Source organism: Papio anubis, chromosome 1 (assembly GCF_008728515.1).
Source record: "Papio anubis isolate 15944 chromosome 1, Panubis1.0, whole genome shotgun sequence".
Taxonomy (NCBI): domain Eukaryota; kingdom Metazoa; phylum Chordata; class Mammalia; order Primates; family Cercopithecidae; genus Papio; species Papio anubis.
This window is the reverse complement of record NC_044976.1, coordinates 129,510,130-129,521,708: the sequence shown is the minus strand read 5'-3', so window position 1 is coordinate 129,521,708 and position 11,579 is coordinate 129,510,130. Positions and strand designations below refer to the sequence as shown.

The 11,579-nt window shown below is 37.3% G+C and overlaps 1 protein-coding gene across 2 annotated transcripts in view; it reads right to left on the bottom strand.

Annotated features, from left to right (window-relative positions):
• Positions 1 to 884: 884 nt before the first annotated feature.
• Positions 885 to 11,579, bottom strand: part of MNDA (myeloid cell nuclear differentiation antigen) — a 44,635-nt gene continuing 33,940 nt past the window's right edge. For both annotated transcript variants that reach the window (XM_031654287.1, XM_031654285.1), the window contains 6 exons: positions 7,932 to 8,216; positions 6,942 to 7,078; positions 6,243 to 6,410; positions 4,365 to 4,781; positions 2,478 to 2,666; positions 885 to 1,201 (listed from right to left, as the gene is read on the bottom strand). In XM_031654287.1, the coding sequence (XP_031510147.1) occupies positions 1,154 to 1,201; positions 2,478 to 2,666; positions 4,365 to 4,781; positions 6,243 to 6,410; positions 6,942 to 7,078; positions 7,932 to 8,196 (1,224 nt within the window). In that variant the 5' untranslated portion in view covers positions 8,197 to 8,216 and the 3' untranslated portion in view covers positions 885 to 1,153. The remainder of the gene's footprint in view (positions 1,202 to 2,477; positions 2,667 to 4,364; positions 4,782 to 6,242; positions 6,411 to 6,941; positions 7,079 to 7,931; positions 8,217 to 11,579) is intronic.

Below are 11,579 nucleotides of genomic sequence, written 5' to 3'. Positions count from 1 at the left end.
TAATTTCTTCTTTGATCCATTGACTATACAGGAGCATGTTTTTAAATTTTCACATATATGTCAGTTTTCCAGTTGTTTATTTGCTATATAATTAGGTTAATATAGGTTAATTCTATAATAATCAGAAAAGATGCTTATTATAATTTTATTCTTCTGGAATTCATTAAGACTTGTTTTGTGACCTAGAATGTGACATGTTGTGGACAATGCTCCATGCATACTTGAGGCAAATGTGTATTTTGATGTTGTTGTGTAGAATGTTCTGTTTATATCTGTTAGGTCCGTTGGTGTATTGAGTTGTTGATGTCTGCTATTTTCTTATTGAATAACTGCCTGGATAATCTCTTCATTATTGTGAATACTGAAGTCTCTTACTATTACATTGCTGTATATTTCTTCCCTCAGATCTGTCAATGTTTGTTTTATGTTTTTAGTTGCTCTGATTTTGAATATATATGTAGATGTATCTACAAATCAGATAAATGGAATATGATGGATATGATAATCCACACCAACTAAGGAGGGCAAGTGTCTTGCATATATTGGTACCTTTATGCAATCACCAGTGTTGTCCCCTTCAGAGAAACCAATTACCCCAACGGCCCTCTTCTGGAGGACATAATTGCATAAAGGAATCCTTTCCTCTAGATCTATTACTTCCCTAGGCCACAGTGTTTGTTCATTTAAGCATGGGCTACATAAATTTAGTCACAGCCTTTATTGGGGCCTTATCCTCTGGAGATCACAATATAGACTCCAGTGTGGATAAGGCCCCATGAGTCTCTCCCCATCTCTAGAATGTGCTTCACAGTGTACAAAGTGCTCAGCCTCAAGCAGCTCACTACTGACCTTAAGAGAACATATACAAGACTTTGGGAAAATAATGTCCTTCAAAAAAAGATATTTTATTTTTTACCTTATGAAAGTCATAAATGCAAAATGTAATATCTAAAAAAATATGGAAGAGTATAAGAAGAAAATTTTATTTCAGAAAGCAACCTAATCTATAACTGAGATATAAAAGCTCTTAATATGCTACAGTGTATCTACTGAATCCATTATTTAAACGAATTACTGAAATTTAGAAAACCACAGTTATTAACAACTTAATTTTTTAAGCAGAAATTATTTGTTGCATTTCAGCTTGCATATTTCAATTAACATTCATTGATCCTTCCTTGTTTTTCTTGGCCTTGATGACCTTTAAAGAGAGATAAGAAAGACATAATGAGACCCTACATACTGAAATGAAGCTCTGCTTATGGTTCTCTTCTCACCTGCATGTCTTTTCTTCCCATTGGCTACATTATTCTCCTTCTACCCTATGAAAGCTCATTAGTCACAAAGTTATGAAGATCTACCTTCAAAAAACTCATTTTCCTCCCATTAACTAATCCCTTTGTCTTTTTCCTTCCTGAATAGATTTTTGAAATAAACTTCTGTGGTATCCTGGTTAACCAGGTGCCCAACTTTTTAAAAGTTTAGATTTGTAACATTTGCAGAGTCTGGTGGTATACATATTTTTCACATGGCTGATTTCAAACTACCACATGTTTAACAAGCAGTGCATACAATTCCTGAATTTCCAACAATAAGCTGTGTTCAGTAAGGATAGGAGTGAACTCCAGCACACTACTTCTAGTAGATATCTCTGCCCCAAGCCTAATTGCTCTGTAATGCAACTCCATAGATACCAGAATATTTTTTGCTAAAATGTCAAAGTGATCAGGCATTCTTCTGCATAATTTTGTTTCAATTTTTCATGTATTTTCAACAATAAAGTTCCCATTAACTTACTTTTGTAAAAGCCACACTTCTGTTTCTTTTTTATCTTTGGGCCTCAGTAGTCCCTTTTTTTTTTTTTTTTAATCTTTGGGTCCCAGAGTCTTCTGCATCTACTGAATTTCAGTTGCACAGAACTCATTATGCTGTGTCACGCTTTTGGAATTTTCATGTATCATTTCCTTTGCCCAAAAGTCCCTCTAGTGTCTTTACTTTCCTAAAAAAAATACTATCTCCCACAGTTCAGTTTATTATGATGTGCCAGGCTGTCAGATAATTAATATGTATGCAGTGTTTGAATGTTTAAACCATTCCAATGAAGTGGAGACTTCCATTATTTTAGAGGACCAATTAAACTATTTCTCCAATATCAGCCAACTAGTGCTTGTTAAAGGCAGGATTCAAATCAGATCTGTCTTATTCAAAGCCCTTGCTCTTAAGTCCTACGTTCCCTGTCCCTAGACACATCTTTAAATCAATTAACACTAGTATTATATCCTTTCTACAGCTGTATGAATGCCTTTACCTTAATATCCTTTTGAAAATCCTCCAGTTACAAATGCAAGGGCATTGTTTAGGTTCTCCTTTCACTCGCTGGACTCTCTGAGTAATACATGAGGAATCTGGTGTTCCCAAAGCCTAAGCCAAATTATTTGCCTCTTTAGCAAACTCATTCTCCTCTATCCAGTTCCCACCTTGATGAAGCTGTGACTTCCACACACCAGTTTCAGCTTGCGGTTAACTGTTCTCAGTTGAAAGCAGAAGAGTCGAAGTTTATCTCCTTTCTCACACTTGATATTGTGCCATTTTCCATTCCCCACTACATCCATGGATCCTGTATTATCTTTTATTTCATAGATTGTGTTCTTCTTGTGTATGCTTTTCTGCAAAAGAAGATTAACATCCTGTTTCTGAGAGGATTATTAGTATCGTATACATGAGAAAGAGCCTCATGACAAAGTTAATGCAATATGCACGAGAGGAATGACAGGTACAGATCATACATGTGGCTTGGCCTGCCATCTCACAGGGGCCATCTTTTATTATCCAACAACAAGGTATTTTTCTTCCTGCAATTTTACACCAATAAATATTTCCCTCTTTTTCTCCTGCTACCACCTTCAGATCAGCTGAGAGTAAATAAAGCACTTAGATATAGAGGAATCAAAAATTCCTATAGGACTTCTTGGCTTATGGTCCTGTGGAAAACCAAATGTATGCTTTCTACAATTATTCAGTCAGTAGATTATGAGGAATTTCACTTTATTATTATTTTAATTTTTTAAAATTTCAATAGCTTTTGGGGTACAAACGGTTTTGGGTCACATGGGTTAATTATATAGTGGTGAATTCTGAGATTTTAGTGCACCCATCACCCAAGTGGTGTACATTGTACCCAATATATAGTTTTGTATCCCTCACCTCCCTCCCAGTCTCCTCCTTCTGAGTCTTGAAAGTTTATTATATCACTCTGTAAGCCTTTGTGTACTCATAGCTTAGCTTCCCCTTATCAGTGAGAACATACAAAATTTGGTTTTCCACTCCTGAGTTACTTTGGATTATGAGGTATTTTAAAGGAAAAAACGTCTATGACACAATCATTCATTCTTTTTCAGCCTTCCTCATTACTCATTCTTTTCCAGTATCTTGTCCCCATTGACCTAGATCCCTCCATTCATACTCTGTAGTTTCTCACACACTATTACTCATCAATTCTGTAATTGTATTTATAAGCAAGATCTCTTAAAGACAGTGTGAGAAAATGTGGAGGTAAATTTAAGGGGCTATCTTGGAAGACATGTATATAGGGTTATAAAGCAGTCAATCATATAAAATGTTAGTTGAGTTCATAGAAATGTGTAATGTTTCAGAGTGGAGAAAGGGATGGAATGCATTGTCCTAACTAGCATCTTGAATTTGGACATGGACATATCAATAAAACTCTGTGCCTTGTAATTATTTTTTTTTGTAAATAATATGATGAGATTGCCTTATCCTCTAAGTATCATGGAATTCAATATTTCTCAGTTGTTCAATGCTGTCTTCATAAATAAATGAATAAATAAATAAGACAGAAGAGCAACAGCACAAATGTTTAGATTGTATGGATAGCTGTTGAATGTATTTGCATTTATGAGCATACCAGCCAATCCACTTATTACTCCAAATATATGTCACAACCAGAGTTCAACCTTAGTAGCACGATTCATTATTTAAAATAAATTTATCAAAATTCAAAGTAAAATTATCAGCGCTCATTGGGATGGAGCAGAAAGAGATGATGTTATTAGCCTGCTCCCGTTGATTTGGACCCTGTATTGTCCTCTAGTTTATTGTGGCTGACAACAGATTATTACTGCTAATATTTCTTGGTAACTCTTTTTCAAAGTCCCTACATTTACTTTGGCGTAAGAAAGTTAATAGGTCACTTAGTCCTATTTCCTATTTTGTGGGAAAACTTCATCAGTATCTCTAGTCAATATAAATTATTGTGTTCCAATATTGAGGCAGTTAGCAAAGTCTGACAAGACATTTAGTTCCAGGTAATGGTAGAGAAAATTAAAACAAAATTAAGGGATTACCTTTTGTAACATAAACAACCCATACACCATTGTTCCAGATGCTTGCTTGTAAAGTTGACTGATCTTGGGAGTTTTATTTGCTATTTCGATAATTCTGTTTGGGACCTCAAAGTTTTGATCAAAGTCAGACACAGATGATGCTTCCTTTATTTCCATTACTCCTTTACATTCAGAGTAGTCAGATATGGTAATGACCTTCTTCCTTATGAATTTCTCTTTCAAGCTGATGTCGAAGACTTTCACATGGAAATACTGAGTCTTACTGGCCACTGTAGCATGAAACATTGTGCTTTTCCCATGTTCTGGGGACTCATATTTAAATGGTGCTGTTGCTTTCAGTACCATCACTGTCACTGGGTCCTTTTGGGGAACATTTCTTCTCGTATCCACCTGACATTGGGCCTGGGTTTGCTGATTCTGTGTTGGGCAGACACAAGAAAACAAACTTAAAACTTTGAGCAGGAGGTCGGACGCGGTGGCTCACGCCTGTAATCAATCCCAGCACTTTGGGAGGCTGAGGTGGGTGGATCACGAGGTCAGGAGATCAAGACCACCCTGATTAACACTGTGAAACCCCGTCTCTACTAAAAATACAAAAAAATTAGTTGGGCATAGTGGCAGGCCTCTGTAGTCCCAGCTACTGGGGAGGCAGAGGCAGGAGAATGGCGTGAACCCGGGAGGCGGAGTTTGCAGTGAGCCGAGATCACGCCACTGCACTCCAGCCTGGGCGACAGAGCAACACTCCGTCTCAAAAACAAACAAAACAAAACAAACAAGAAAACAAAACAAAACGAAACAAAAAACTTTGAACAGGAATACAAAGTCACTCTGCACGAGTGACTCTGCAGAGCTTTTGACCCAACAACTTTCACAGATACGTGGAGCTGGGGGCTAGGCTAGACAGGGATTGCTGAACTGAAAGGAAAGGCACATGAGCTGGTATAGTTTAGCTAGTGAAAGTCTAAGGTAGCAGACAACGGGCTTGGAAATTAAATCACCCTCATTGACTCAGAATAATCTTCCTGAAGCAAAGCATGATTAGCTGCATGAACAATCTAGAGCAGCAGATGATGAAAGCATTATTGTGAAGAAACTTTAAAGAAAGATTAGAATATAATAACAAATCCAAATATCTCCTCTACCTACTTAAATTATCAAAGACAATCAACAAAGTGAAAACAACTTGGATAGCATTAAAAATGAAGAACCATGCCCACCACAAGCCTCAAACATCATTAGATGTTCTAATGATCAAACATTCATTAGAAATTCTAATGATCACTAGTGTACTCTACCATTTTGAGGACCCAACTCCTTTGTTTCTTCCCAAGAAACAGAGCTGTTACAAGTGGAAAGACTTGGCCTGGCTCAGCATATAAGTAGTCTCAGGTAGAGGATTTCTGGTTAGAGCTATGTCCTCGACAGCATTTCACAGTGGCTAGAACGCTAACAATAATGAAAAAAGGACAAGTTTGTTTATCTCCTGTCCTCTCCCCACAGTGGCCTGGCCTATTTGAGTTGCAGCAGAATACTTTTCTGAAGAGAACATTGCCAGATCTGTACTAGGAAGTGTGGGGAGCAAAGATGAGCCATGGACTTGTATGTACTAGTACTAGAAGCCAAGCTACTTACCTGCACAGACCAGAAATGCTTAGTGGTCTGTCTTGGTGTTTTACACACAGTGATCGCCTGTGGGTAATTGGACTTTACTTGCATGTGGCTTCTCACCAATGTGAACAAGTTATCATAATATAGAAAACAGTTTTCCCTCAGCAAATCAGTAACATGAAGAGTTATGCATGAGAGTAACAATAGTAACAGTGGAACGCACTGTGACTGGGTTAAAAAAAGGGAGAAGAGGACCAGGAAAGAGTGTACCTGAGTAAATGAAGTGTTGGATGGAGTTGATGATGAGGTCTGGGGTAATGGGGGATGATTCATGGCTGCAGATGTGCTGGCTCCTGAGGGACGTGGGGGCTCACTCTGCTCCTGGGGCACCTTATTCCTTTTGGCTTCAGTCTTTCCTTTGTTCAGAGTTTTTCTTTTCTGAAAGCAGTTTAATTTTCCTGTTAATGGGGTTTAGTATGAAAAGAAGCAGAGCAAGTTTTCATTACAACGTAGTAAGTTCTATTTATATTGGATGGGATGTCCTTGGAAACCCCAGGGAATTACAACCTCTCACTTGAAGATATGGACAATAGATAATATTGGGTGTGGATTGTTGCACTAAAAAAGAGATAGATGATTTCAACAGATGCATTACTGTTATCGCCACTGTGGTGTGATGAGAAGAGCACTGGACTTGCAATGAGAAAATCTAGATTTGTGTAAGGATGGGCAAGATGTATATTAAATATGATTATTACCACATTTTTATAATGCAGATGATAATATATTTATGTCACAGAAATTTTTTACTACATTTTTATGATGCCTAACTCTTTACCCATCACAAAGATGATCCATAATTACTAATTTGGTAAATCTAAGCTGTGTTGAGATATTAGTGAAGAGCCATGTGCCATAGCAGAGTATCTTCTGTGGGACTTCAATCCTGCTCCTCTTTCTCAAGCTTACCTGAGCTACAGGAATCCTCTCTCCTACTTCAGATGTCAGTGTGTTTCTTGCGGTGGGTGCAGGTGCCACAAGACCCACTTCTTCCTGGTTTATTTTTTTCATTAGAACTACTCCTTGTGCTTTCATTTTCCTAGCAACTGACAAAAGAAAAGAAAAAGGGCACAATAGGCCTAGACTGGAATAGCTTATCTAAGACAGCTAAAGCAGTTTCAATATTACCTGCTGTCAGCTCCTGCATGAGAGTTCGGATTTGCCTGTTACCTCTACTACATTAACCCAGCCTGGCTGCTAGGAGGCCAACAGTAGCATGGTAGGCATAGGCACTGTCTCATTCTCCTCAGTGCTTTCCTCACTCCTCCCCTGTGCAGTGAGAACGTGCTTCCTGTCCTGTGAACTCCATGTGCCTCAGTCAACCCTTTCTCAGTCTTGTTCTCCTACCATTTCTTTTAAATATCTAAGGTCATGGTGCTGACAGGCTAGTCATGTTCTGTGCAATATCTGTTCAAATGACAGAAATATGACCTGAAAGGAAATATGATCTGAATTGTAATGTGGCAAAGTGCTAATATTGGCTTTTGAATTAAAAAAAACAGTGATTTATATTAAGTGGAAAAATTCTATACTTCTCTTAATAGAACTATTTGCTGTGCAAATTGGTTAAATATAAATATTTCAAATAAAATGCATTTTAAAAAGTAGCTTTTTTTCCCCTGACATTTCTAATTTACTGAAACCCTCATCCTCTCATAAATCCCTGTCTTTAATTTTTTATCCCTACCCCAAATACATTCTTCTAAATCTATCAATCTCTTTTATATGAAATAGAATGTTCTAAATTGCCAACTGGTCAGTCTCTGAGGTGCCAACATCCCCATGACTGCTGAGTTATAAATTGGGAAAGGGATGTACCAGCTATGACCAAGGTGGGGTTCTACTCAAGACTGGGGAGAATCAAGGCAGAGTAGCCATGTGCAAGGTTTTCCCTATTACCTTTTGACTTCTCTTTTCGAAGATTGTTGACAAGGTTTTTAAGTGGTGGCATGTCTTTGGCCAGTTCTATTAGTTTGTCTACACAGGCAACACCTTGGAACTTTTTTTCCATCAAATCTGAAATCTTAATTCTGTTGTATTCCTCTTGCATTTTTGTAGTTAGTCCTAAATCATAGGCCAGTAAGGACTTAATTATTATAAAATGATACTCATCCATGAGCTCGAATCCTTTCAGCAAAAGAATTTTCTTGTATTCATTTGCCATTTCTGAAGTTATAGCTTGGCCTATAAAGTAAAAATGACACACAACATTACATATTTATGCAGACAATTTTAAAAAATGAGATATGCTTTTGTGAGTGAGTGTCCCAGGACAAAATGTTGTCCTTGGATGTGTATAAGAAAAAGGAACTAAGTTACCAGCTGTGTCACTGTGAACAATGGATCAAGACTTGCTTTATTAGGAGGTTCAGTGAAGTTCTTTCCTTTCAATGTTGGTTGTTGAGTTGGGTCAGAGGTGTATGTGGTGAAATGATGTTTGGAAACAGGTAATCGTTGCAGTATTTATAGTATGGGTTTTGTGGTGTCAAAGTCCCTGGTTCCCCTTCTGATACTTTACTGGAGCCTCAGCCTATCCTTCAATGCCTACCTCTTGGTTCCTGACTCTTCCCATACCCACTATGACCAAAGTGGCCTAAGTATAAATGGGCTGCAGCTACTTACCTTATATGAACAAACTTCTGCCACAGCACTACACTTCTGAGTAGTGAAATGGACTCTAGACCTTCTTGGCTCTCCCTAGTCGGCTCTCATTAGCATTTTGTCTCCCTGGGACTTATTCTCTGTGTCTCATGCATCTACAAAATTATCATTTTACTGTCCTCCTAACTGTTCTCTAGTGTAGAATTGCAGCATTTATTTTTTGTCCATTTGTTTTTTACAGTCAATTATTTACCTCCAACTAGTCTTACTTTTACTAAAAGATTTCTGTCAGACAACCAAGTAGGTTTCTTTATGGATAAAGGCACGACTCTATTTTTCCTGAAATCCTTCAATGAGTTTTGATTTTTATTAGTATAAATTTCCACTCAGCATGACCTGAAAGGCCTTGAATAAACGATATCTTTCTTTGTATATGTGTCTGTTACTTTTGAATTTCTTACATCTTATGCTCTAGTAATATACAATATGTCATTCTTTTTCAGGTCTTCTCACTGTTAATTCCCTTCCCGCTACCTGGGAAAGCATTCCCACTTTTCTTCCTCTGAATACTTCCTTAGAGTTTTTAATGCTTAAGTGAGGCTTTATCTTCTGGGAGCTGTTGTGGTCCCAGTCTCACGAATGTGTGCCTCTTTAACCCTTTGTGTACTACCTAAGGGTATTCAGTTCTTAATGTATATTCCAATTTTCTATTTAAATTTGTGGGTGTTCCTTTAGGTTGGTGACCATATGTTTGTGCAACTTTTCTATAATTAGAGTGTTCTAATTCTTAGGGCTGTAAATTGTTCTCTTTTGGGAGATAATGAGTGTTCCTGTGTTCAAACCTATCAAATAAAGAAAAATTTCACACATGGGCACATACAGTAAAGTCAAAGAATATTAAAAGCAAAATGATAAAATCTTCCAGAAATACTGAGTAGAACACCTACAAAGATTAAATACTCTGATTGAATAGTCTGTAGCAGGTTAAGAAAGTAATTTTTACATAGTATTGATCCATAATTATGTATCTGCAATTTTACAACCTAAGAAGAAGCTGAAGGGTGAAAAGATTTGGGGGGTTTCAGGACTTGGGAAGGGATGAGAGTTAGCAGGGAAGTGTGGTAGCAAAATCACTTTGCAAATTAGAAATATGATGTAAAGTAATACGTGGCTGATATGGCTTGGCTATGTCCCAACCCAAATCTCATCTTGAATTGCAGTTCCCAGAATCCCTATGTGTCATGGGAGGGACCAAGTAGAGGTAATTGAATCATGGGGGTGTTTTCCCTATGATGTTCTTGTGATAGTGAGCAAGTTCTCATGAGATCTGTGGTTTTATAAACATCAGGCATTTCCCCTGCTAGCACTCATTCTCTCTCCTGCCACCCTGTGAAGAGGTGCCTTCCATCAAGATTGTAAGTTTCCTTAGGCCTCCCCAGCCATGCAGAACTGTGAGTCAATTAAATCTCTTTTCTTTATAAATTACTCAGTCTCAGGTATTTCTTCATAGCAGCATGAGAAGGAACTAATACAGTGGTTATTTTTAATCTCCCTTATTCATCTCACTTTAATGTGTATAATGACATGGTTTGTTGAAGAACTCTTAATGTATTTGACATTAGGATGTTGATATTACCTCTACTGGGACAATTGCAATGCCTACATACAATGTATGCATTAAGTAGTCTTTCTAAAATCCCCCCCTGAGTAAATGAATTAAAAATCAGAGTTGTCCCAGGAGTTTCAAGTGAAGTGCTGTGAATCAGTTTTCAAGCAAAAATATTTTTCAAACTAAAATTTTGTAACTGGTCAAAATGTTATTTGAACGTTATGGTTTAAAAAATTATTCTCTTGTTTACTGAGAGTGACATTAGCAAGATTACAGACAAGGAAGTTCCAGACTTTCATTATGTCATGAGAACACCAAATAAAGAACAATTTATGAACCAAACTAATGTTTTCAGCTGTTAAGAAGTGGTTGCAACAAAAGAAATTCTAAACCAAGATTAAGCCACACTCAAAATAGTAGAAAACTTCTAGGTGTTTTTCTTTATCCCTGTTTAACTTTCTCCCTTGAACGGTGTGATGTGATCAGGAGAAAACTTCCTAATTCCTCATTCCTCCTCTGGAATAGAAGGAAAAGTGTGGAACTGCTTTGCAACATTATGGCTTCTCTGGAGGTTACTTGAGGGACTAGTATCTGCTTCACATGACTTGGAGCATTGATGGAAATGGTGACATAGTTTAAATGTCAGATTTGAGGCTGCAAAAGGTAGCGGTGGGTGCTCCAGCTTGTGAGAGCTGCATGGGATCTGCTACTCCCTGGGTGCCAGAAGGCAAGAGATTATGGATAGAGGAATACAATAGAACATCTAAGGTTACAAAAAGAGGCAGGTGTGGCTCTTAGGGAAATTATGGCTTAAAAGCAGTGTGTATATGAGAGAATTACAAAAAAAAATGCATACACATAAGCCCAGGCAAGACACACGTCCATATAGGCCTCAGAAAACATTTAGATTTCATACTTAGATGAAGAGTGAAAGTCCTCCCCTGAATGATGCCATTTAATAATGGTTGAGAGGGGGCTGTTTTTACAAATGTCCAGTTTTCAACAAAAAGTGTGAAACAGAAAGAAACAGGTAAACATGGTCAATTTAAAAGAAAAAAATGAATCTCCAAAATCTTTCTCTAAAGAAACAGAGCACTCAGACTTTCTTGTTAAAGACTAAAGCAGAACTCTTAAATATGATCAATGAGTTAAAGGAAAATATGTACAGACAACTAAATAAAATCAGGAAAATGGTTAATAAAATGAGAATATACAAAAAAATAGAAATTACCAGAAAAAAACCCATAAATTCTGAAGCTGAAAACCAAATTGACTGCATTGTAAAATTCACTAGAGGTTTTCCTCAGCCTACACCAATAGACAGAAGAATCGGTTAC